General features: G+C 49.9%; 1 protein-coding gene across 1 annotated transcript in view; it reads right to left on the reverse strand.

Annotated features, from left to right (window-relative positions):
- Positions 1 to 860: 860 nt before the first annotated feature.
- The window catches only part of Duox1 (dual oxidase 1), a 32,290-nt gene continuing 6,566 nt past the window's right edge, over positions 861 to 26,584 (reverse strand). Inside the window, exons 9-33 of the mRNA XM_027421992.2 lie at positions 25,941 to 26,031; positions 25,167 to 25,269; positions 24,721 to 24,893; positions 22,741 to 22,916; positions 22,378 to 22,496; positions 21,585 to 21,722; positions 20,806 to 20,919; positions 19,876 to 20,075; positions 19,128 to 19,313; positions 16,554 to 16,779; positions 16,304 to 16,397; positions 15,875 to 16,050; positions 12,935 to 13,004; positions 12,448 to 12,573; positions 11,388 to 11,566; positions 11,025 to 11,255; positions 10,411 to 10,510; positions 10,189 to 10,238; positions 8,676 to 8,803; positions 4,628 to 4,781; positions 4,020 to 4,252; positions 3,619 to 3,777; positions 2,341 to 2,496; positions 2,126 to 2,254; positions 861 to 1,536 (exon numbers count right to left, since the gene is read on the reverse strand). Of these exons, the coding sequence (XP_027277793.1) occupies positions 1,414 to 1,536; positions 2,126 to 2,254; positions 2,341 to 2,496; positions 3,619 to 3,777; positions 4,020 to 4,252; positions 4,628 to 4,781; positions 8,676 to 8,803; positions 10,189 to 10,238; positions 10,411 to 10,510; positions 11,025 to 11,255; positions 11,388 to 11,566; positions 12,448 to 12,573; positions 12,935 to 13,004; positions 15,875 to 16,050; positions 16,304 to 16,397; positions 16,554 to 16,779; positions 19,128 to 19,313; positions 19,876 to 20,075; positions 20,806 to 20,919; positions 21,585 to 21,722; positions 22,378 to 22,496; positions 22,741 to 22,916; positions 24,721 to 24,893; positions 25,167 to 25,269; positions 25,941 to 26,031 (3,634 nt within the window). The 3' untranslated portion in view covers positions 861 to 1,413. The remainder of the gene's footprint in view (positions 1,537 to 2,125; positions 2,255 to 2,340; positions 2,497 to 3,618; positions 3,778 to 4,019; positions 4,253 to 4,627; positions 4,782 to 8,675; positions 8,804 to 10,188; positions 10,239 to 10,410; positions 10,511 to 11,024; positions 11,256 to 11,387; positions 11,567 to 12,447; positions 12,574 to 12,934; positions 13,005 to 15,874; positions 16,051 to 16,303; positions 16,398 to 16,553; positions 16,780 to 19,127; positions 19,314 to 19,875; positions 20,076 to 20,805; positions 20,920 to 21,584; positions 21,723 to 22,377; positions 22,497 to 22,740; positions 22,917 to 24,720; positions 24,894 to 25,166; positions 25,270 to 25,940; positions 26,032 to 26,584) is intronic.

The following is a 26,584-nucleotide window of genomic DNA, read 5'->3' on the forward strand; positions in this document are numbered from 1 at the left end:
CGCCGGGCAGGGGGCGTCCAGGCCGCACCGCTCCCGTTCCCGCCATTACTCCTCAGCGAGCCCGCTTCCCGCCCGCCGCCGGTTATCTGGGGGGCGGAGAGACAAAGCGGGAGGGGCGGGCGGCGCTGCCACGCGGAAGGCGCGCGCGGGCGGAAGGCGCGTCCCCCTCAGCCCTGACTGACTGACAGACGGTGCGCGCCGCGGCGTTCTCTCACAGCTCCCTCTGGCGGCCGGGCCTCAGGGCTGTCCGCCGACGCAGTCACCGGGGCAGCCCTGCTGCTCTGGGGCCAGACGCCCTCGGGTTCTGACTACCTGAGGCCCCTTTCCTCAACCCGAACCCGCCACGCTAATGTGTGTCGTGAATCAGTTGGGAGTCTAACTCAGTGGATAGTTCCTCCAAAGTGAGGATGTGAGATCTGAGAAACGAGGGAATGGACTGAAACGTTTGGAATCGGGCATCTTTTCAGAAATTCTCCTTAGGGTTGCCCTGTCTTTGAGTGTCAGGAAGAGCAACTCACCATTCTGCAGATGAGAAAACAGACCTAGAGGGGTTAGGGGACATCTGTCTCCTCACGCTACCTGGAAGACCGCTTCTCGCGGCAGACCTAGAATAGCTGATGTCCTGAAGGAAGCCAGGACTGCAGTGCTCTGCCTTCCTGATTAGCCTTCAGCAGCCTAGCAAAGGCCAGAGTGAGGAAGGGTGTCCCGGAAAGAAGGGAAGGGACCTCCATTGAGGTACTCGACCTTAACTGCTTTTACTCTGAGGATACTGGCGAGATGTCTGGCCACCCTGGCAAGCCCACTGGGTGGATGGTTTCCTTAGTCCCACCTTGAACCGAGGCAGGAAAAAAGAAACCCCAAAGATGGAAACACGTTTTATTTGCAAAAGAGACTACTAGAGTAGGGAGGCAGGCCTGAGGAGCACTGCTCTTGTGGGCAAGGAAGGGTGAGACTACATTGTGCGATTAGGCTGTCCCTAGGGTTTCTATAAGTTGCCTGCCCACTCGAAGACATCTCCCAACCGTTCTGAAAGTGGGGAACCCAGAAGACAGGAAGGCCACAGAGTGAAGAGGGCTCAAAGATGCCAGCATCCATACCACGACTTCATACTCAGGCTCACAGTTGCCTATAGAACTCGACAGTTTGCTGAATTTTCGTTTTTCCTTAGAAGAGCCCTCACTCTGTCCCAGTCCGAAAGGTACCCTACTTGTGAACCTTTAGTTATTAAACAGCGCCCTTCTCCCAGCTCAGACACATTCTGGCCCCAGAGATCTCTGAGTCCACACACGATGCCTGGGGTGGGCAACCTGGACCAAGTTGGCAGGCGGGAATTGGGCCAAGGCTGAGGCAACCGGAAGAAAGGAGTACTGGATTAAGGCACAGGCCAAAGCCCGGCTCTACTGGGCAGGAGGCCTAGAAGTTCTCGTAATGGTGAGAGAAATGAGTCCGGTCCTGCCTGTTGATGAGCTGACAGGCTTTCTCCACATTCTTGGTCATGCCAGGGGGTCCGCAGCTAAAAACTCCAATCTTTCGAACCTGTTGCAGGAGGAAAAGCCAAAGGCGAACGAGTTTACTGCCAGAGATAGGTCAGAAAAAGAGCAAGGTTTATGTTTAAGGTATAGGCTAGCTCTCTGGCGCTGTTAAAAACCATTCAGTGTTTGTTCCCACTGAAGGTGTATTTTGTACCATGCATGAGGAGGGCTGGCTCATTGTAAGTGTAGCTCACTTTTGTGCTAAGTCACTGTAAAAAGGCCAACTTAATCAGTGCTCAAATTGAGGGGCAGCTTGTTGTATATGAGACCTGCGGCCAGCCCACTCACTGTTCATGGTGAAAATTAGTTCCATCTGGGGACAGGGTAGTCCTGCGTGCATAGTAAGGAATATTTCTATTACTGAGCTCTTCTGTTTGGTGGATGAATTTAGGCATCACAGTTGGTAAATTTCTATTCTCTTCCTCACCACCTTAGGGTGACCCTCCACCTGTGCTGTTCCAGTCTGTAACCCACCAATCTCCCGAGGGATAGGTTCTCAGCAGTGACCTTTCCCTGAAAAAGCGGGTTGGAGAGCTTTGCTCAGACCCCAGGTGATAAAAGGACATGAGAGCTGAGATGTGGGGTGGACTCACCTGGGGGTGGACTTCCTGCAGAGAGTTGAAGAAAGGCTCGAAGGGAGGGCGGCCAAAGTGGGTGACAGAGCGCAGGCCCGTGAACAGACTCCGGTTCAGCACCTTCTGGAAGTGCCGCTCACAGATGTACTGGGGAAGGAAGTGGGGAGAGGATCACAGCCAGCCCTGGCTGGGGCCAACTCAGGCCCTGGCAGTGTCCCACCTGCCCTGCCTACCAGCATGGTGGTCCTGAGGTCAAACTTCTCAGCCAGCTGGGTGATGTAGATGTGCACAGACACCAGGTCCTGGTGGTCGTTCTCCTCCACCTCCCGGATGATGTCAGCCAGCCACTCAAACTGCCTCTGAGTCCTCGTCACCCAGATGAAGTAGATCTGAGGGCACACGCTGGGGATCAGAGCCAGCTCGGGCCTGGCTCCCGACATGTCAGGGGTCTCCTGACCTAAGCCAGTGTGTGCCTGTTCTTAGACCACCTGGGAAATGGAACGGATGGGAAGTAGGACGAGGTTCTGAGGCCAGAGATGGGTTGCCCACGGATGGAGAGAGGTAGAACATGAGAGGCACCCTGGGGCCAGACCAAAAGAGCCTGCCTTCCTCAGCTGAGCTGAGGGTCTTCTGGATCAGAAGCAACTTCCGCAGGCCAAGCCCATCCCGACACTTCCATCAGTGGGTGCTGCTAGGGCAGGAGGCTAGCCACCTCTGAACAGCTGTCTAGAGGCAGAACTTTGACCTGAAGGGCATTTCATAGAGCAGCAGCCACCTTGGGGATCCCTAGCTGCCTGAGATGTGATGAAAGGCAGGCTCCCCCTGGCGAGGGGAAGGGGAGGAAAATTGGGGGGGGAGCCAACTTCAACTTTGAAGAGGAAAAGCCAGGTGCTATAGATGAAGGAACAGAGGAGATGCCACCCTTTGAGAGCTGACAGCATGTAGGCTGGGCCTCTCTGCCTGCTGCATTCCAGCACACCTGATTCACCTGCCAGACCCAGAGAGACAAGCAGGGGCCTGCCATTGGGTCCCAACTACAGAAAAAGGACCTGTGTGGAGGGGGCCTGAAGGCTTGGCTGTGCTGCTAGGGCCAACCCACCTGCAAGTCCTACCTTGGCACTTCCCCTCAACCCTGAGACCTGAGCCAGTTTTACTTGCGCCCCACCCCAAAGGTGCCCTTCCCTCTCCCTGCCAGCACTCCAAGGGCTGGCCTTTCCTGCATGAGGGAGTGCAGTTTCGTTGGTTGCTTGTTTTGTTTCACCTCCCTTCAGCCCTCCCTGGAAGGACTCCCACAAGCAACTCCTGTGTGGGGCACCCCATGGCTGAGTGAAGGAGTTCTTAGAAACTGGGTGGGTCCTACAGGCACCAGTGTACGGATTCTGCCTGTCAGGACAACCTGGCATCTTCCCGCATACCACCCCTCTAACTTGTTTTTTGCCTGGATGGTAGAGGCACAAACGGGCAGGCAGGAGATACAGGCCGTGCTGGGGGAACCGTGGGTTGGCACTCACCTTCTTACAGAACACTTGGCAGCTGACTGAGGACTTGAAAACCAGGTCTTTGAGAATGGAGGCAAAGGGGGTGACCCCAATTCCAGCTCCCACCAGCACTGACACCTCAAACTTATGCCACTCCTGGTGGCCCTCTCCAAACGGTCCGTCAAGGTACAGCTGTAGGGAGGGCAGTGGTTTTTTAAATTCAGCTTAGCCATCATTCTGAAACCAGAAATGGTGGTAGGAAAAGGGAGTTGTGGTGACACTGGGCAGAATACAGGGTGGGGTTGGGTCTGTGATGTTCTCTGGGACAACCAGTCTCCGGATTCAGTGAGGGAGCAGTGCAGTAGGGAGCCTGGTGATGCTGGGGGGGGGGGGCATAGAGAAGTGTGGAGATATCGGGCCTGAAGTCTGGGCACCTTTGGGTATCTGGCACAGGTGCCACCAGTCGGAGGTGAGTAGATCTCCCTGAGGCGAGTGGTCCAGGGTCCAGCTGCCCGGATGTGCAGGCTGAGTGTGTCCTCGTGCGGGGCAGAGGTCAGTGTGAAGGGGTGGTACTCAGTGGTTCCCAGGGCCAGGCAGGCGATCCGCACCCACTGCCCTGACTTATACTCAAAGCCCTGGGGCCTCTGGAACCGGAGGTGGGTCACTCCTGGGAAGGGATGATGCGGGAGACTGTTGCCTTGAACTCAAAAACAGTATGGCCCCCAGAGAGTTCCTCCAATTCCAGCCTCAGCTCTGATGACAAGGCAGACATTCCCACACTAGAAGCCTGCCTTGAGGAGGAGCTGGGGGTGAACAGGGCAAGGCAAGGCGAAGCCTGGCCTGGGCTCCTCCACTCTCTGTCTTAAGAAGGGCCCAGTCCTCTGGCAAAGAATATTTGTCATCAGGTTACTCTTCCCAATGACCCCAGTCCCTTCCACCTCCACTGGGCCAGGCCAGTAGACTGGAGTGGTCCAGGCACTACTTGTGCCCTGTCAGTTGCCTTAGTAACCAAGCTGGTACCCTCACAATCTCCAGGCCTTACCTGAAGGCAGCAGCTCAGCCTTCACCACGCTGATCTCCACCTTCTTCCGGCTCAGGCTCACCAGCTTGTCCCCCACATAGATAATTGCCGGGACCAGGAAGAAGATGTGGAATCGGGGCATCTGGATCAGAGCAAAGCTGCCATGGATGATGAGCTGCAGAGTGAAGAATACAGCTCAGACGAGGTGGTACACACAACAAACTGCAGAGCCAGCTTGGCCTTAGACCCCATGGCCTAACCCACTGGTGTGTCCATTCCCCTCCACAGGTGAATCAATTCCTTCAAGGTTCTAAGACAATCACTCCTACATCCATCCCCAAAGCACTCCAAAGGAATACTACCATTCCACACATAGCCAAGTGACTCCCACCTGGATTCTGTAAGATATCCAGTGTAGTGTGTGTGGGAGAAAGAGAGAGAGAGACAGAGACACAGAGACAGAGAAGGGAGAATATCTCAGATGTAGCCCAGGCTAGCCTTGAATTTGTGGCAATCTTCCTGCCTCAGCCTTCTGAGTGCAGACTTTACAAGCCTGCATCAACACATCTGGCCAGTGTGACTTTTTAAAATACTTCTTCTGTCCTCTGCCGAAAAAGCTTTAGTGAAGTTCCCATAGTACCCTCAGGCCTCGAAGCACTCTGACCTCTAGAATCCTATTAGCTGGTTCTTCCTCCCTGGTCCTCAAACACAAGTCCCTTTGGGTTAGAATCTTTGGGAAGCCTGGGCTGTCCTATCCTAGGTTCTTCCCATGGCTTCTCCATCCCCTTTTCCAAGTCTCAGCAGAAACAGCCCCTCCTCTGCCTTATGTCCATTGCATCATGGCATATCTCTTTCTTAACTTAAATCTTCCATCATCCATAGTCAGCTTCTGTTCAGTTACATGGATATTGTTTTCCTGAATGGCCAAGGAGATGGGAACTGTGCTAGCATAGTCTTGGATTTTTGTAATGCCTGCTGGGTACACATTTGACACTCAGTAATTGTTGAGGAAGGGATGCCCAATTTATTCCTATTTATTTGGTGGCTAAGAACACCTAACTAGTCTATCTTTCCCATGAAATAGCCTGACAGGTTATAACCCTGCCCTAGGACTCTCTCCCTCCCTCTTCCTTTTGTTCTCTAGAGATTCATACATGCTAGATAAGTTTTCTACCACAGAGCTACACCCCCCCCTTTTTTTTTTTTTTTTTTTTTTTTTTTGCTTTTTATTTTGAGGTAGTCTTAACGATTTGAGTAGACTAGCCTTAAACTCACTCTCTAGACCAGAGAGGCTCTGAACTTGTAATCCTCTTACTTCCGTCTCCTGCCACTGGGCCCTATGACAAAGTCTTCTTTAAGCCATACCAGCACCCTCTCTGCAGCTTGTGATACCCCCTCCTCACCTCCCTGCTTCACTGCTACCTCGGCAACAGCATTCTGCTGGTTCTGCATCAGCCTCCTTGGCCACTCATTTTCCAGCTCCTGCGCTGGCCCCATTCCATGTGCCACCCCAATCCTGGGTGTGGTCCAAGCCTAGTTTCCTCGCCCATTGCTCTTTTCTTTCTGTGCTCCACCATATAGCATGGCCTCCCCAATAAGCCATAACCATTCTGCCTCATCAGCCACCCCCACATGTCGCTAGCATGTCCTGCCATTACCCAGGCCTGTCTCCTCTGTCCCCTGAATATGCTCTCACCGTCCTTGCCATTACATCTGTTTGCATGTCCTTCTACCTAGGTCCTTCTACCTGGATTGCTCTTCAGTGTCCACTCAGCCTTGTCACTGTTTAGCTTATTTCTTTTAAAGCTACGGCTGAAGTCCCATTTTTCTCTCAAAGTCTCCCCTAGTCATTTCAGTGTAAGTGAAACTCTCCTCCAACACTTCCTGTGGCTTACTGTTGGGACACTCTGCTCAGCATTCCTTCTATTTGTTGTTCATGTGGCATTGGCCTCTGCAGCAAATCCTAAATTCCTAAGGGCAGGGGTTAAAGTTGCCACCTCTGTTGGACTTCCCACAGAGTTAGGGCAATAGAGGCCTTTGTTGCTATCTATTTCATTGAATTCAGTTCTCTTGTTCAGGTATCCCTTCTCCCATCAAGGGTTCCACAGGTGGTTGAGAAGTTCAGTCTAGGCTGAGCTGTCAGCCTAGACATTCTTTCTCAGGGTTTGCTCCCTCCACCCCTCTCTGTGATAAGAGGGAAGAAGTTGCTTTGACCCTGCTCTATACTGGAGTCCTTTACTTATCACTTTACTTTCTGCTCAGAGCCAAGTGCTTCCCTCTAACCATCCCCTGTGATAAGTGAGAAGTTGCTTTGGCCCTGATCTCCCTACCCAGGTGAAATGGGCTGGGCTAGGACTGCCCAGCAAGCTAGCAGTGTCTACAATGCAGCAATGAATCCGAAAGCAGTCTTGGACTGACTTGGAGAATCAAGCTAACCACTCTATTGTATCTCCCCATTTGTTTTATCACCAGGAATAAGAAAGAACATTTTTCTCAGCAAAAGCAGTAGGCAGCAGGCTAGGACTCCACCCATTATTGGGTAGGGAGGGAGGGAAGGAGGAAATTAGTTATTCAGAGCTCCCAAAGGAAAGAGGTTTTTTGGAAACAAACATCAGCAGTTCTAGGAAATATCCTTAGCCAAGGCATATAGTTATTTCAAAATCAGGATGTGCTGAGAGCCACAGGCAGGATGTCCTCTCCACTGTCAGTGAGGACAGCTGCATCTGAGAGGAGGGAGGTGGGATAACGGGATTCAGCCACACCCAGGCAGTGGTACATTCTTCATCTCAGAACAAAGGAGATCCCTGTATACTGTTCTGCTAGGAGATAAAAATGCTAGTCCTTTGGGCTCTTTGAATGCTAGCAGCCAAGCCATCAATCAATCAATCGGCAGGACAGTGAGGGCCTGGGACTTGTTTTAACTTCTCAGGCACCTTAGGATACCCTTTGGGGAATACTGTGGACCTGAGGAAGGTGGTAAGCACAAGGACCCAGGTCAGAGTCAGCTCAGGAATTCAGGTCAATTAGCTGATGACAACACAGTGGAGGGTGAAGGTAACAGGAAAAGAAAGGGGATGTGAAGGCCGGAAACCATGGAGCCCAGGTCGAGAAGGAAACAGGATAGGTGTGTAAGAATGGTAATGTTAGAATCAGCTTCTGCCAGGGTCTGTGCTCAGATACTGACAGGCATTGTCTGAGTCCTGAGTTAGCTGACTAGCCAGTGTCATGACAACTTGTGGGGAAGTGAGCCTACATCAAAGGGGTGCTGAATTCTGTTCTCCACCCCTTCCCTGCCTCCTCCTGGCTGCAGGCTCTTGCTGTTAACCTCCCCCATCCTCAAAAGGTACAGGGGATCCCTTCCTCTGGCACCTAACCTGATAGTCTTCAGAGACCTGGCCATTCTGTCTCTGGTGTTATGGCCTGAACTCTCCTTGGAGCCCAGGCCACACTATTACATCTCTGTCTGTCTGCCCATGTGCTAATAACATTTTTAATAAAGCACTTTTCTCCAGTAATCTACCTCAGTGTCCTCTAGAACCACTTGCCACACCCAAAACCTAACAAGGTGGATTTAAAGTCCATCTTATCAGCAACCAGGCTGGTGTTTTGAGCAACCTTATTAACTTTATAGGTGTTGTTTGTTTGGGTGATATGGCTAATACATTCTCAGATGAGATCAGAACAAAAGTAGAACCCACTTAAGTTTCTCTAAAAGAGTAATTCCTCCCTCAGGTGCAAGCAGTTTCCACCCAGGAAACTAAGACCAGCCACAGAAAGGTAGAGAAGGACTGGAAAGAAATGGTGTGGGGGAGTCTGTGAGGAATGTGGACGAACCTGGCAGAGCTGCTACCAAAGAAACCCATGGCAGGGAGGGATCTTCCGAGAGGTACATAATGGGGCCAACCTACTGGAGAGCCCACACTATAATTTCCATCTTTGTAGAGGGATACGGAGAAGTGAATGCTTGAAATAACTAAGGGGATGGAAAATCAATGTCCCAGCCCTCAGTGCCCCTCTAGGAATGTCTTGCCTGTACCCACTGGCTTGGCTCACAGCCAAAAACCCTCACCAGGATGTAGAGAAAAATGTAGAGGTGGTGGGTCAGCCAGAAACCCCGGAAACTGCGGCGTCGGAAGTGGTGGGAGGCGAAGACATACATGATGGCCAGGGCCAGGAGCAGCAGGACCCCGGTGAGGCCTGTGAAGAGAAACGGGCAGGAGACTAAAGGGCAGTGCTGTGCAGAGGGTGTGTTCTGAGGTATCTGGTCAGGGTCTCTATCCACTCCTCCATCCAAAGTGGAAGGTTGACAAAGTGGTCTTGAACTTAAGGAGCCTCTCTCTTCCCCTCCCTGGCACACCCCAGGTCATAGGTACCTTTCATTTCAACAGACCCTGCTCATCTTCCATAGCTGTGTCCTTTACACTTGTATCATCACATTTTCTTTTAATGTCTGCCCTTATCTTGGCCCTCAGATCCTCAAGAGCAACACTAGGCTGTCTTATCACTGACCCTGATGGCTGATGCAGGGCCTGGCATATTGCAGGCTTTGTATAAATGTGTGCTGAATGAATGCACAGAAATCTCTAGATGAGACACTGGAAATAGCAAGCTCTGTCACCACGGGGTCAAAACTGCCCCACACTACTTGGTTATCACAGGACATGACATGAACTCTGAACCAATTTGTGCGTGGAACCATACTAAACCAGCAAATTGAGTAAACCAGTCCCCCATTCAGCCTGGAGTTGATAGATAGACCCATCCTTCATGGAGGATCCCATGCCAGGGGTACAGAGAGGGTCATGCTGAAGCCAGGATGGGGTGTGGAAACATAGACTACCTACCCTCCAGTGATCAAGGAGGAGAAAGACAGTAATTAGGAAGATTAGAGCCCTGATGTGTGGAAAAGCAAAGGTTAAGAAGGGATTGAACCACAGCCTGTAAAGTCGTGAACAGAGAGAAGAGCATAAATACAGCCTTATCCACCAAATCCCTGTGTGCAGAAGTCAGCAAGCACCCTCTGAAGTTCAAAGCAATAGGATTAAAAAAAAAAAACTGCTGTATTTCACTGAAAGGAGTGAGAATGAAACACACATCACCCCAGGAGGGAATGGACTGAAAATATAGATAGGTTTAGGACAAGCCTTAATAGATTCACAGCTATTAGCTCTGAAATGGGTGATTGTAGTAAGCTAGGTATATTCCCCCCCAACCTTTGTCAAGACATATTATGGTATGTGTAGAGGTTTCTGTCTGGCTTGATTAAAAATTTAAAAAAATAATAATAAAGCCTGGTCCGTCTCCTATGCAGCTGGCTCACAGCACTCCTCCAAGCGATGAGGAGCCTACCAGTCCAGACCAGGGGCCAGTAAGCCCCCCCTGGAGGGGAACTAGCCCGAGGTTGGAGGAAACTGTAAAGCAGTCATCTAAATCTTTTACTGCCCAGAAGTGTCCTCTGGGCCAAAGGGCAGAGACTGGCTCATCACAAGAGTTGAGTGAGTTGGGCTGCTCGGTAACAGACAGAACCCAGAGCCTGAGTTTGGAGTCAAGCCTAGACATTCAGGGAAGGGAAGAGTTCTCACCTGGTACAGTCTGGAAGAACCACCAGTAATACTTCTGAGGGAACTCTGACCTGAGTGGAAGGCACAGCAAAGAGTCATGAGATGACTTCTCTAGGCCCTCTCCTAGAGTTCCCAGAGGAGCAGCACAACCACCCATCCCAGAGAGCAACACAGTTCTCCGGGTCAAGAATGTTTATCCTCTACCTCCAAGAAATTCATTCCTAACCCTTCATCATTCCTTACCCATCATCATGGAAGAGGCCAGGGAAAAGGCAAGAGAGGACACTGAGTGGACTGATGGAGAACAGGTACACGTTCACTACGTGGCCAGCACTGTGTAAGACTAAGAAAGACCAGACAGGGTGATGAGCCCAGGGACAGCCAAGTGAGGTTGATGAACACATCCAAAAGACAAACAGATACGAGGACCGAAACAGCACGCTTGGGATCAGGGCCGCTGACTTGTAATCAGCCTCCTGGTCCTCCCCCATTCCACCCACAAACACAACCACACGAGTCTGAAATTATGCTATTAGAAGCTCATTCCTTTGGTTTCTTTCACGGATTTGTTTTAAAACATAAGAACCAGGGAAGCAATAATTTGTTCCCTTGTGCTGGAGTCTTGGTAGACTGTCATTTAGAAGTTGAGGGGTGCCCTTGAAAGTGTAAGAAAAGCCATTCAGGCAGGGTGAGCTCCTGGGTTTCATTCCACAGCCCCGCTAACTCCATCCTTATGGAGAAGGCCATCCAAGTTCCGCTTTAAAGTTTAACCAAGTGGGGACAGGGAGGGGCAGCATAGGAGGAGAAGCTAGCAAGGACAGCAGGCACTGACAGAACCCCAGAGCAGCAGCTCCTGCCTGTGAGGACGATGGCTGTGGAGGCGATGAGGCGATGGAAGTCCACAGCCGCATCGAAGGGAATGTAGCGGTTGAGGAAGGTCTCCCGCAAGAACGTGATGAGGTTGCGGCACATGGTGAGCAGGATGTAGGAAAACATGAAGGAGATGCTGGCTGCTGTGCCCCGGGACAGGATGATGCCCACACGGGTGGTATCGGTGATGCCACTGTGGTGTGCTGCAAAAGCGTAGTCTGTGGAGGGAAAACTGCGCAGTTATAGGCGATGCTATTGTCACTTACCACAGCCCATCACCACAGGATGTGTGTCACGCACAATAGGCCCCAATCCCAGGCCCCAGACTTGGGGTACATGATGTCACTCACAGTAGGCTCTCTCCAGGAAGAGCGCCCCAGTGATGGCGTAGAACACTGCCACACAGCCTATGTGGCGCCGGTAGTTCTCAACGAAGCGCTTGAACTGCTGCAATGTTTGGTGGCGGCGGCTGTGTTGAAACTTCTCTCGGTGTGCCTCGGTGAAGAGCAAGGGCTGGAACGAAGTTACCCTGGGAGACAGGAAGCCTTAGCCTTTGGCCTGTGAGACTTGATAACAATGGAATCCTACTACCCCAAGGGGTATCTCTGAGGGGCAGTCTGGGAAAGACAGTCTCATGAAGCAGGGTTTAGATCCAAAGGCTACGCCTATGGTCTACGTGAAGGCGGACCTCTAAGTGGTTATTTCAACTCTGGGGATACACGCCATCTTTACCAGGGTCCATTCACAGACAGTCCCTTCCCCTCCCTGTGTGTAGTTCCTACCAGGCACCCACACTGAGTCTTTAAAAGGCTCAAGGGACTTAGTTAGCTTTCGTTGTTCACTTGACACACCTGAGAAGCAGGAACCTCAACTGAGGAACTACCCCCATCAGACTGGCATGTCTGGGGCATTTTTTGTTACCTGATGTAGGCAGGCCCAGTCCACTTTGGGCAGTGCCATCCCTAGGCAGGTGTGCCTAGGCTGTGTAAGAAAGCTAGCTGAACAAGTTAGAGGAAGCATGCCAGAAAACAGTGTTTCTGTGGGTTCTGCTTCAAGCTCCTGCCTTGAGTTCCTGCTGTGGCCTCTCTGTATGATAGATTGCAACCTGTAAGCCAAATAAGCTCTTTTCTCCCCAAGTTTTCGTCATGGTTTTATCTCAGCCACAAAAATCTAACTAGGGCAGTGTCTCTATGAAGGCCCCCCAAGACTTCCCAGAGAGAGGTGAGAAAACATCCCAGAGTCTTCCTACCACTCTAATATTCATCAGTAGGGAATTGTAGTGACAGGCTCTCCAGACTCACTACACCAAAGCATTCTGAGAGTATTTTTCTGCCCATAAAGCAGAGTGCCCAGCACCGTACAATGGATTTTTGAAGGGATACATAGCCTTTAGGGTCAAAGCAGGCATACTTCTTGCCAAACCTCCGTCGAATCTCTTGAGGAGGGTCTGTGTCCGTGGGACACTGTAGTCTCTGTGGTGATGCCTCAGTCTTGATGGCGTTGGGGGCACAGTGGGCCCTCATTCTGGGTGAAGGGCTAGGGAGGAAAAGCAAAAGCTATCTACTATCCGACCTCCTGCTGCCCTGCTTTGCCTCCAAAGCAACTTTGTCCAGGAAAGATTAAAATCCTCCACACAGGACAGCAGGAGTCCCACAGATAGGCAGAGAGAGAGAGAGTGAGTCCCAGGGGAGGTCCCCATATAAAACAAGGACATTTGGCCCCCCTGGTGAGTGACCTTTGCCAAAATTCATCATCCTGATGCAGGATGGCCCACTTGGAGGAAATGGGCCCTTTTTCTATTTTCATGAAGGTGCTACATGGGATGGGGGAGTTGCCCAACCTCAAACATTCTAGGGAAAAAATGGCAACTGCCCAATACACCCAGATGGAAGCTTACCAGAGCTTCTCCTGGCTGATGTAGGAGGCTCGACGGCAGAGGTTCTTGATGACTTCAGGCACTTCCACCCCTACGATGCAGAGTTTGGTGAGGGAACAGCTCAGAGCTCAGTGTCTAGGAGAGCCTGGCTCCCATGTTCAAACCTGTAGAAAGTCTCCATCCAGAGAAGATCCTGCCTCTGGGGACCTCAGTCTCAGCTCCTGACCCCAGTGAGAACTGGGCTCACCTACCTAACAGTCAGTGGTAGCTATAAGGGAGTAAGGGAGGTCACTCAAAAGTCTTTCTGTGTTTGAAAATGTTCATGATAAAATACTGGAAACTTCATTTCATTGTTCCTGTCAAGGCTGAACACCGAGAACAAGGCAAGGCTGAGCGGAAAGTCCAAGTTCTTTTTTTTTTTTTTTGGGTGGGGGTAGGGGGGGTTAAGACAAGGTTTCTCTGTGTGACAGCCCTGGTTGTCTTGGAATACTCTGGCCTTGAACTCACAGAGAGTCCCCTGTCTCTGCCTCCTGAGTACTGGGATTAAAGGTGTGCACCACCTGGCAAATCGAAGTTCTTACAGGAGCCCTGGAGCCTCTAGGGTACTTCTACGTTCTGAATCAACCCCAAAGATGTCTTGGCTCGTGGTAAACTGAACTACATGAAAGTCAAGTGTTTAAAGAGTTACTTATTTTCATACAACAAGGACATCTGTTCAACCATGTTCATAGCAGCATTATTTGTAATAGCCAGAAACTGGAAGCAGCCTAGATGCCCCTCAACCGAAGAATGGATACAGAAGATGTGGTACATTTATACAATGGAGTACTACTCAACAGAAACAAAAAACAAAAAACAATGGACTCTTGAAATTTGCAGAAAAATGGATAGAACTAGAAGAAACCATTCTGAGCGAGGTAACCCAATCACAAAAAGACAAACATGATATGTACTCACTCATATGTGGATTTTAGACATAGAATAAGGGATTACCAGCCTACAATCCACACTGCCAGAGATACTAGTAAACAAGGAAGACCCTAAAAGAGACAAACTTTGTCCCTTGGAGAAGGGGAAAGGGTCACCATCCCTTGAGCAAATTGTGAACATGGGAAGAGGGGTGAGGAAGCTACAAGAGTGAGAAGGGAAGAAAAGGAAGGATGCAGAGGTCATGAGGAAGCAGAAATTTTGAGTCAGGTGTAGATTAGAAGAAAGGACATATGACAGGTAGGATTTTAGTTGGGGGGGGTGGTAGAGGAGGAAGGGAGGGAGAAGGGAACTGGGATCATCATGTAACTCAATCTTGTTTGTAATTCAAATATATAAAAATAAATAAATAAAAATTAAAAAAAGAAAAAAAAGAGTTACTTATTTTAAATTTATGTTTATGAATGTTTGTATCCATGGATTTAAGTTTATCACATGCATGCCTGATGCCTGAGATGGCCAGAAGAGGACATCTAATCCCCTGGAACTTGGTTACAAACGGTTGTGAGCTGCCATGTGGGTGTTGGGAACTGAACCCAGTCCTCTTGGAGAGCACCAGGTGCTCTTAACCACTGAACCACCTCTCCACCCCCAAATTCAAGTGTTTAACACCAAGTACAGATATCTATACTCTCCAGCTGTTCAGCAAGCAGCACGTGGTGAAATAGCAATCAAGACCCAATCTTGATGAAAGAGAAGGGCTGATTGTAAAATTCTTGTGCCCTTTTCTGTCTTGTCAAATCTTTTCAAAAAGATCAGAAGGGAACAACAGAGGAGTGATGACTAAAAGTGAAACAAAACACTATACATTGTTAACCTTCTGCTTACTCCTCAGTCCCCTGCCCAGTCATACCAGGCCTGGATGCCCCCAGGACTGTGGAGCATGGCTCACTTCCAGGTGCTTCCCTGGCCTCTGCCCTCAGGCCAAGTGCCCATTGCTTGGCTTCTTAGGAAAAGCAAAAAGCCATAGAATCAGCTTCCCTTGCTCCCTTGCCCTCAGGCCAGAGGAAGTCTTAAGCACAAGCTTATCCGCATCTCGCCCAGCTTGCTCCTGTCTTTCAGCAATGCTGCCAGCCCCCACTTTTCTCATAATCCTAGGAAGGGCTGGATTTTGTCTCAACATGTCCCAAGGAGAATATCAAGCTACAATGACATTGTGACAGCTCAGAGCAGGCCACACACAGACCCCCTGCTTGTTATCTGTCCCTTCCCTCACTCAGACCCTGACCCCCACCCATTTGAGTCAGACACAGGTAGGGCAGGAAGTAGGGGGCAGGACAGTAGCATTGATGTACTCAGCAAACACTTTCTAAGCGTTTAGCCAGGAGATAGGGTGGGAGCTGGGGAATAAAACCCCCAATATACTACCTGGTCATACAACCTAGTCACTGAGAATGTAGCCTGGCCCAAGCAGAGTTGTAACAAAGAGACACTGTTTCCTTCCTACTCTGGGTACTAAGCTTAGAGGTGCAGGGGTGGGGTGGCTTTGGCAAGGATCAAGGAGAAGCAGGGTTCCAGTCAACATCTACCACAAACTGGGTGTAGTAGCATATATTTGTTATTTCAGCACTTAGGAGGTAGAGGCAGGAGGACAGCCACAAGTTCAAGGCCAGCCTGGTGTACACAGCAAGTTCCAGGCCACTCAGCCGTGCACATAGCAAGACTCTGTCTCAAACAAGAAGTCTCCCACCCAACCCTCACTACACCCACTGCAGCAACCAGGTTACATTTGTGGACCCAAGGCGCTTTTATCTTCTTGGGTCCTTTTCTCCGTACAAATAAAAATAAATAAGCAATATTATTTGATAATTACTTGGGTATAAAAGAGAGTATAATCCATACTGGCTATATTATGCATTCATTATTATATTAACTTTTCTTCTGGTTCTTAAATACATATTTCTGTGGGCTCCTAAAAGTGTGCAGGAATTATGCCTGACACATAAGTCAGCCTCACTGGCCAGGCAGCCCCACCTTTGACACAGAGCTGCGTAAATCGGAGATCGCTGTCGTGGTCCCGCAGCATGAAATGAAAGTCCTCCCAGGTCAACTCCTCCTTGTCCTGGAAGCCCGACTCCCGGAACATGGACTCCACCACCTGAGTCAGCTGGGCCTTGGACAGGCAGTTGTTGGAGATCTCGATGAAGGACCTAGGGTTGGGAGAGGGCACCAAGCTCAGACACAAAGGTTCACTGACCATCCCCCTTCAGGGCCCCCCACAACAGGGTCCTAGGCAGCTGAATCCCAAGTTCCCTACTAGTTCTAGAAGGCTCTGATTACAGAGATAAGGGGGAGGCCCCCTACTTCTCCTTTGTAGCTATCACTTTGATGGGCCCTCCTCCTCCTCCTCCTGGAAGTCCCTGACCTGACTTACTGTTGTTGAGGCTGTTGGAGAGGACCAACCTTAGCATCCTAATGAACTCATCCTTGGAAATGAGGCCATTCCCATCAAAGTCATACATTCGGAACATAAGGCGAGACTTCTCCTCGGGGGAGCCTGAAAGAAGGAGGGGTCTGTGAGGAGAGCCCTACCCAACCTCCAGAGCCCTTACTAGGACTCCCAGGCATCTGCCTAGCCCCAGGGCTCTCTGTTTCCAATAGGTCAGTGTCAGTGCCCCACCCCTGTCTGAACAGCTGTTTTCTGCTTTCTCACCTTTCATGAAGACAACCAGGATGTCCAGGAACTCCCGGAAGGATAGGTAGCCATTGCCATCCTTGTCAGCGAGAGAAAACATGGACTCCACAAACATGTCCTGGGGCTTGAGGCCCAGGGAGTCTGCAAATTCAACCCTGCTCAGCTCACAGGTCAGGGCCTCACGCACTTTCATCGAAGAGTCCAGAGGCAGAGTCCCCGCATCTGCCTGATTGATGTCTAACACCTGCATTTAGGCAGACATGAGGGAGGGGGAGAGGAGACATCCTGCAGGTTGGTGGGGCCACTTTTCTGAGGCACCGATCCAGCACCTCCCCTCCCCCATAAGCAGCCCAGAGGCTTGGTCCTCTGACCTAGCTGACTGAACCAAGTATGCACCTTTGGAGTTAGAACCAAGAGGTCCCAGACATGCTGTGATCTGAGCTTGATGTGTTTGGAGACACAGGGAAAAGACCCAGAGAGAGAGTAGATGTAATTGAAGATAGGCCTTGCTTGCCAACTGCATTTTCTCTCAGATCTTTCTAAGCCAAGACAAACTCCTCCCTTTGGGGTTCCTGAGACTATGGGGATCCTTTATGTCTGTCTTACAGCTAAAGTGGTTAGGAGAGGAGAATTCTTATTACGGGCCATCTCCATCTTACCCAGGGACTACCCCAGCAACAGAACACTGTGGGAAGCAGGCAGGCCACGGGCCATGATACCTGTTTTTCCTGCCTGTCAACAGCTGCTCAGTCCAAGCCTGGCTGTGTTTTCATGAGGCAAACACTGCGGCTTCAAACAAGGTGCTGCAGTGGAAAGAGCCTGGGGCTGGAGGTAAGACCTGGGTTCATGTCCCAACCCTGCCATCTGTGTGCCACATGACCTCAGACACATCCCTTTGGTTGTCTGGGCTTCATTTCCTCACCTGCCCTACTTCAAGAGAGGCGGTGTAGGGAATGGTTTGATAGTAGAAAGTACAGGGCAGCTATGGTGAGACCTAACAGTCCACTAAACTTCCATAACAAGGTCTTCCCTTCATCCTGGTGAAATCTGAACTGAGTTCCAGTGCCCGGATGCCACCTGTGCCCAAGCAAGGAGTCCCACCCCACCAGTTGAGGGTCCCTGCCGCATTCTTGTGCACACTCCATATTCAATAGTTGGAGGGTTAAGTTCATGTACACAAGACCATTAAACGATAGTCTCCTGTGTGAATTCTCTCCCAGCTAGCTAGCTTGTTCCCCATCTTTCCAGTAGCTCTCAGAAGTCCATATGGTAGATATTAATGTTCCATGTTGTACTCCCCAAAGAAGGGGTGGGCTATGGTTCTCAGGGGCCCCACAGTGCCAGCTTGCTCTGCTTCACTCCTGCACATTGTCTCCCTGGAGTCTTACATCAGGAGATGGGATTGAGATGGGTAGGGACATCTCCACGGGAAGTGTGAAAAGAACTCACAAAAGAGTTCTTTTGCTGAAAAGGACCAGCTAGCTCTTCATGTGGTCTCAAATCACAGCATCTGTGCCTCTATTTTGTGTATTTCCTTTGGGCCTCAGTTTCATGCTCGGGCTGGAGAGACGGCTCGGGAGTTAAGAGCACATACTGCTTTCCAAGGGTCCCCAAGTTTAGTTCCCGGCACCAACATTAGGTTTCTCAGGAGGTTCACCACCATTTACCTGTCATTCAAGTTCCAGGGGGATTTGATGCCTCTGCCCTAAGAACATCCACACTCATTTGTATCACCACTCCCCCTTCTCACTCCCCTCGTGGACAAAATTAAAATAAACTTTTTTTTTTTTTTTTTGGTTTTTCGAGACAGGGTTTCTCTGTGTAGCTTTGGAAAAATAAACATTTTTTTAAAAATCAAATAAAAAAAACCCTTCCTAGTGGTATTGGAGTGATCAGCCCTAAATTTACCTAATCTGTCTCAAGCCTGAAGACATCAAGATGAGGGTAACAAAGGTGCTTTGCCACCAGATTTTACATCCTGTTCCAGACCCCTGAAAAAAAGCCTGAACTCTGTAGTTACTGCTATAAACCTGCAGTCACCTTGGTCTTCAGGAGCAGCAGAACCTGCAGGCAGATCAGCCTATGATGAGATTACTCCCCAAACAGAAGCTGGTACTCCCTGATAGGAACTGAGGCTTCCCACCTAAGCAAAATGCATCATGGGAACCAGGATGTTCCCCTAAGTGACATGGAGTAACACATTCTCTGGAGCCAATTTGCAGAGCTGAAATGTTCCAGCTCTGTCTTCCCAATGTGACTATGTTGATTAGATTCCTTCCCTGATGAGCCACCATTACTTTGGTTTGTGAGGCAAGTGGCTGAACTTAATTAGTTGGGACACACTCCTACCCCCTCTCCTCCAGATCTGGTCTCTGGTCCAGGACTAGAGTAACATAAAAGTCTGGTGACTTGACCTAAATCATGACAGACTTACCTAAGAATTCATACCTTGAGTTTTGAAAGATCACCCCCATGGCCTCAAGCAGGTAAGGAATGCCACCATAGGTGGCATAGGTGTGTGCGCATGTACGTGCGTACAGATCTGACCCCCCGACACACACACACACACCAGATCTGATCCCATGCACACACCTGGGAGAAAAGGTGCCTGAAAAAAGTCTCCAGGAGGTGACTCCGTTGTTCCCTAGTCACTGCTGCCCTCATCAGCTCCTGCTCTCGCAGCTCCCACTCCTGGAAGCTCAGTTCACTCTCCTTCAGAGCCCCTCTGATGTTTTCTACCAGTGCCTGCCGCTCTTCCTCTGTGTTAAACAACAGCACCTACAAAGGTAACAGGAGCAGAGCCAAACATGTCAGAGCCTCTTGGAGAAAGGTGCCTTGCATGGATTGCACCAGGGGTCATTGGTGTGGCCTTGCAAAAGAGATACTGTCTTTCCATTTACAGAAGAGAAAAATGAGCCCAGGTGAGCATTTGCTGCACAGTGGAGAAAAGCCAGAGCTGGGGAAGGGAGAAGAGGATGGATCGAACTGTGAGTAAAGTAGTCAGAGCCCACAATCAGCTTTTAAGACCCCTTCAAGTGCCTGAAAATTCCCTAGACTGAAATGAGGAAATAGGGAAGAAGACCCAGCTTCTTCCAGGAACTCATAACTAGGACATATAAGAAAGAACATCCTTCATAAAGAAGGAAGGTGCCAGTGGCTGCCGGAATACGAGGAGACCATGTCAGCCAGCACGGTCCAGAACAGGACAAACACGTTCAAGATTATCTATCAGGCACTACTACATCAGGGGACTAGAGGCCAGAAACTCTGCCTCTTGGCTCAGTGTTCCTTCCCTTCCACTTAACTGCCTCATCTGTGATAGGGGCCAGCGGGGTCATACCAGGTCATACTCCTTGGGGATCTTGAGCAGTAGGGTGCGGCGTCTATGGTTGCTGGACAGGATGAGGCTGACCTGCTGTGGGGGCCGCAGCTGGATGGTACGGAGCACAGTGAGCCTGCCATCTACTACTCGGATCTGTCCAGGCTGCAAGTGTACAAGCACCGGCCTGCAGGGTTCCTTGCGGCCCTGCCACTCCAAAGCTGGAAAGCAAGAGATGGGGCTGGATCAGTTAGGAAGTAGCAGAGCCCATCCAGAGAGAGAGAGGGCCAGTACAGGGTCTCGGCAGCAACTTGGCCCCTTCCTAGACCCTGAGGGTCATTCTCTCTTCAACAGTTCTGATGTTCCTCGACCCATGAGGAGACTAAGGACCACTATTTCCCGAGTGTTTGCTGGATGATCACCATACTGCTTTGAGTTACTTATTGCATTTCTTCACAAATCTAAGATGCAGGCACCATTAGGATCCCCATTTTATGGATAAGAAGAAACAGGTTTAGAGATTTAAAATAAAATCTGTCTAAGGTCCAACGGCCAGTTCATAATGGTAGAACCAAGATTCCAATCCTTGCTTGACTTCAGACCTTCATTAATTACTCCCGTTGCCTGCAATTCCAGTGTAAGATGCCGCAAAGCCATCCGGGACCTGTGAGTCATAGCCCTTTGAAATGAAGGCAGGATCTTATGACTCTTCCACTACTCCATCACATTCCATTTATTTAGGATCATTGGGAGGAGCTCTGAAACTTGGAAAACTGCAGGTCCAATGCCTACCGTCGTGGCTTTCCTCTACCTGCCCAGGCTTTACCTTCAGCCCCCCCCCCCCAAAATGAGAAGCCTTTTCCACAGGCTTCTGGGATCTGGGATGGAGGTAGGGACCGGAGCCCTAAGTCATGTCATTCCCATCACCTTCCCAGCTACCCCCAGGCCTACCTTCCACTCCCCCTACAAGCTTCTCAGACATGATGCTTTGTCGGTCCTGTCTCTGAAGCCGCTTGAAATTCCTCATCCGAAGCCGGGCAACAATCCAGGCGCTGAGCAGGCTGACTGATGTGAGCATGGGATAGGATGTTCAGGGGCCAGTGAGGGTGGAAGGAGCCAGGAGTCGCTCCCTTCTCTCCTCCGCTCCCTAGAAGAGTGCCTGCTAGTTCTACCATCTGACTCTCCAGCTGTACAACTTTCAAACTGTGGGGCTCTGTGGAAGGAGCTCCTTTGCATCCCATGGGGTGCTCTGGATAGTGTCTAAAATATCAGTCTTTCACCAACGCTTCTATTACTTGAGTCCCTTCCCAGCCAGGGACTAAGTCCACACTTGCGTTTCTCAAGCTAGACACACCATAGCAAGCGCTGGGCCACCCACAGGCAGCTTTACCATTCTCCTGTTTCAGAAACTGTGTCTGCCTCAGCTCTGCTTTGCAAGTGAGGATTTGTCTCTGACAGGCCCCTAGGCTGGCAGGCTCTTACGGAAAACTGTGGACCAGAGCTCTTACAGACTCTTGACCAAGCTAGGCCTGGAGGCATCTCAGGAGATCAGAGAGTCAAATCTCCTTGGAAATCACTTATCTGTAGCTCGATACCTTCTCTTCCCCTTGAATTTTTCTCCCTACCCAGAGGGACAGTTACTCTGTATTATTTGTTGTCATACATAGAACAACTCCAACCCACCCCATAGATTTCAACAGCCCCACCTTGCCTACCCATCACTCTCCTACCTAAGGGGAAGCAGCAAAGAGTCCCAATGGTGAGTCCGAAGCCAAATCCACTGCCCTTGAAATAGTCTCGAATGAAGAGGGGGACACAGGCTGGCAGACCCTTGGTGCTGAGCTGATTTGGCTGTGGACAGGGGTCTCCTGGGGAGGCAGAGGAGGTCAGAATACTTGGTAATGAGCCATGATCTGTCACAAGCTCACTGAGGAGGGTGATAACAGAAGAGTTTGGGATATTCTGGGAACCAGAGAGGAAGGGGCTGTTTACCTGTCATTATAGCAAGACCATGACATTTGCCTATGTGGGTAGCAAGCAGGTTCCAGCATGAGCTTCAAAATCTCTAATTCCCCCCACACACGCACACACATACACACACACACACACAGAGAGAGAGAGAGAGAGAGAGAGAGAGAGAGAGAGAGAAACAGAGAGACAAAGAGACAGAGAGACAGACAGAGACAGAGATATTCTTCACCCCTGCTGTGGAATATAATAACCTTGCCCTCATTTGGCCCTTCTAATGCCACTTACAGCCCCCATCCTGTCCCATTTGAATATAAGAGTCCTCCCCAGGTTTTTGAGAGAGTTGGTCCCTCCCCCGGTTTATCACCTCCTGGGTTTATGCAGAAAGAAACTATATGTGGTAGCCCTGGCACCCAAAACCAAACTTTTCTAGGGCAGAACCCTAGCTCACACCACACTTGGAGTGTTCATCCAGCCACATCATCACCAAGCCTACTGTTGAGAAAGGACAAGACTCTGGATCCATGCCCCTCCAGCCATCTCTAGGTCACTTACCGGCAAGCCAAAAGAAGACATTGGGCTGCAAGGCTCTGAGGTCCACATTGGTGACAGCCACTAGAATGTCCCGGAGGGAAGTATTTCTGATCTCTGCAATTTCTTCCTTAGAGAACAGTCTGGGCATAGGAGAGGAGGGGTGTTGTCATGGTTAGGAGAGACTTAGGACCCCACACTCAGGGCAAAGAGTCCCTGGTCCACAGCTGTTTGTGAGAGTCAGCCAGCCTAGGGTGCTGTCAGACAAATCCTCACTTGAGAGACCCAGTGGGGTTAGAATTGAGGCCTATGCAGGTTGTGTAGAGCCAAGCAGAGGGACTGCGGTCCAGGCCACAGTGGATCTGAAACAAGGCCCAGGCATCTTACCCATTCCTGGTGTTCTCAAACCAGTAGCGGTCACCATCTCGTAGCCTGACAAATTGATCAAGGACAATGGTGCCGAAAAGAGGTCCAGGGTCCCCATGGCTCTCCAGAAGCCCTCCTGGGAGCAGCTCCAGACGAGACAGGTCCTGATTGTATAGGGCAGCTGTGGCCTCCAGCACCTGAAACACAAGGTAACTGAGAAACCAGCAACCAGCCTTGGGCAGAGACAGCTCCCAGGGATTAGCCACAGGGATAGTAATAATAAATGACATGAATGATAGCTCATTCCTAGAGAGTACATATTACACTCCAGGCATTGCTTTGGGTGCTTTACATAAGCTAACTCATTTACAGGAAACTTTCCACAGTCCTCTACATAGTTTCCTGAGAAGGTATGGAACCTGAAAAGCAAATCAGTGTTTGAAAGGTTGAATGGTTAAATGATATCATAAAAGGCTTCCATTATTAGAGTTAAAAAAAAACTTAAAAAAAAACTTTAAATCCCTAGCAATCTGTGGTCCCAGCTGCTCACACCTGTAATCCCAGAACTGAGAGACTGAGGCAGGGGGATCACCATGCTGCTTTTGAAGCAGTCTCACTCTGTGTGCCAGGCCAGCATGGAACAGAGATAATTCTGCCTCTGCCTCCCATGTGCTGGGATATAGCTATGTGCCACCTCACCCAGTATTGGAATTTTCTATCCTTAATTGAACTTGATTTTATTTTTTGATTGTGTTTAATTTTTGTGTGTAAGTTGTGTGTGAGTGCACTATGAAGCACGTGTAGAGACCAGAGGACAACTTTCAGGAATTGGTTTACTCCTTCCACCACGAGGGTTCCGGGGAACCAGACTCTGGCTGTCAGGCTTGACAGCAAGGGCCTTTACCAGCCAAGCCATCCATACTGGCTAGTGTTCTTTACTGTGTTCTAGGTACCTGGCCAGATTCATTCCAGTGACACCTAGCTCAAGCCAAAGACTTATTACATTGATTTGTCTCATGGTTCCTATCTTTATAAAACAACAACAACAAAAAAACCAAAAACAGGGCTGGAGAGATGGCTCAGAGGTTAAGAGCACTGACTGCTCTTCCAGAGGTCCTGAGTTCAATTTCCAGCAACCACATGGTGGCTCACAACCATCCATTATGAGATCAGGTGCCCTCTTCTGGTGTGCAGATATACATAGAAGCAGAATGTTGTATACATAATAAATAAATAAAATCTTTTTAAAAAACAAAAAACTTAAAGCTGTGAGACCATTGTACACATTGCTATGGGGGAGGGGTGAGCAACCTATTTCTTGAGAAAGGGTCTCCTGCAGCCTGGGCCGGTCCTGAGCCTCCTACCTTTGTCTTCCAAATCCTGAAATTACAGGCATGAGACACCATGCTGGGCATAGCACTTCCTTATAATAAGCCATTTGATTCTTTCCAGTAACTCTATGGTAAGGGCAAAACACAATGCAGTAGGCACACAATCCTGGAAACACCTCTATGCCTGGGTGACTGTGCCAAGATGAATGTGCCAAACGGTAGGGCAATCAGAGCTAGTCTGTCAGGGAGTAGGCAATGCCACTTGCCCACAGGTGACAGCTCCCAGTGTAACCGCTAGCTTAGGGCGAAGGCTGGAATAAAATACATAGAAACATAGCTTGCTCCTAAGTCAAGGACTAGCAATACCCACTCTAGGGTTGTTAAGAGTAGCAACATAGATGTCTACCAAGTAAATGCATTGCATGCAATAGACAGTCAATACATATTCACTGGACTTCAGAGTCAAAAATCTAATCCTGCTGGATTAGTGTACTTGGTGTACACTGGATTGTAACTTGGTGTACAAGATTGGGGAAAGTGACCTGCATGAGTTTTGCCTCTCACAAAGTGCTTCTCTCTGATAACCATGTTTTACTGTCCATCTTCTCTGGTTGCCCCTCCCACCCAACCCCCACCCCACTCAGCCCTCCGGGCCCTGACCCTTCCTCACAGTGTCATTGCTTCTCGAGATTATAGGGTTGATGTCTTGCCAGTGGGAAATGGGAGGCAGACCCAGAGCTGCCCTGGCTTTGATGTAAGAAGGCAGGCCTAGATCGCGACCCCGCTGCAGGCAGCTGGCCAGGTAGTCTGTACGGGAGAACTTCAGTGGACCAGGCCAGAAATCTGAAAAAGAAAGACTAAAGAGTAGGAAGGAAGTCCAGGGCCACCAATTCAGCCTCCAGCCCAGATCACTCCAAACAATGCCAGGAACATTTGAGCCATGGAGACGGCATGGAATCATGGTCAGTAGATGAGAAATTCTCTCAGCAAGGGGTGACATACAGCCCTCAGCACTGAGAGCCCTGAGAATTCCTCCCTGCCTGGCTCCGCAGGTGCAGCTGGATCTCCTCCCAGGGGTCAGAGGTTCACAGCCTGAAGGGACGGCCTTGGACTCACCTTGTACATCCTCAACCACTATATGGTCCTCTCTCTCGGCAATCTGGGAGACCATGCCCAGCAGCAGCTCATCCACATCTTCCGCCCTTCGTAAGTTTGGGCGCTTAAGGAGTGGAGAGAAGAAGGACAAGGCCGATGGGGCCAGAGGTTGGGCAGCCTGGCTCCCTCTGCCACACCCTTGAGCCCACTCAGTCATGTTCTTTGCTCCTGGTGGATACCTTTCAACTTCAAGTTAATCCTTCACTCGGGTGCAAGTGGTATTCCCACCCAAAGCTGACATGTTGGAGCACAGAGGGTCTTTAAACTTTTATTCTCTCCTGGAAGATTTGACAAGATGATGGGCAAGGACACTAGAGCATCTAGACGCTCACTTTTGCTCTCTCATTAGCCAGTTGTGTGACTGTGGAAAGGGCATAGGACCTGTCTGAACTTGCTGTTCTCCTTGTACTAGAAGGGAGGCCCAGAATAGGGCTATATGTACTCCTTGGTCAAGCAATTGCCTAGGAGGGACAGTATGGCTAGGTGTACCAAAGCCTCCAGGCACCCAGAGCTGTCAAGGGGGAGGAGAAGCCCAGGGGGAGCAGTGAATGTGGAGCCTCAAATGTGTTTGCTCCCCTCCTGTCTCTCATTTTTAGCCCTTAGGTGAGGATAGGTCCCCAAGCTGTCCCCTTGACTATAGCCCACCCCCATTGTCTACCTTCTTCACACACTCAGACACATAGAACATACACAACACATACATATATTAATCTAATACATGTCTCCAACCCTGACCTCTCGACTCCAGTAGCTGTTGCAGACCCGGAGAGCTCTGGAGAAACTTGAGTTATTACTGGCGATCCTTCGGAAGTGGCAACTGGCATTCCTAAAATGCAAAGAGCAAGAACTGTTACTGAAACCACAGGATCCTAACGTTAGACATCAGCTTTGATCTCCAAGACTTCAATCAGGGGTCCCAGGCCCTAGCCTTCCCTATTTGCTGTGTAATCAAGGCATATGACCTCGACTTTTGGAAGGTTCCTAACTACTATCTGACCAAATGTCCGAAAGTTTGGTCATAAATATATTCTACCCACAACCTCTCCATGTGGATAAAAACACACACAGAGATAGCAGCCACGCACACACAGTTAGGGGTCCTTTGGTAGCCACTGGACACTGGTTCTAGGACCACCCAAAATAGCAAATCCACTAGCACACACATTCTTTATGTAAAATGGCATAATATTTGCTTATAATCTATGCACATCAGCCCATACAGGTTAAGAAGGCTGAGCCTTTGTATGTATGTTTGTGCACAGACATATTATTATATGATTGGGTACAGGCACATGTGTAGGTGTGCATGTATGCGTGTATACATACATGTGGAGCCCAAAGGTTATCCTCAGGTGTCAGTCCTTGTAAGCTGTTCACCT

The sequence above is a fragment of the Cricetulus griseus genome, chromosome 6 (genome assembly GCF_003668045.3).
Source record: "Cricetulus griseus strain 17A/GY chromosome 6, alternate assembly CriGri-PICRH-1.0, whole genome shotgun sequence".
Lineage (NCBI taxonomy): Eukaryota > Metazoa > Chordata > Mammalia > Rodentia > Cricetidae > Cricetulus > Cricetulus griseus.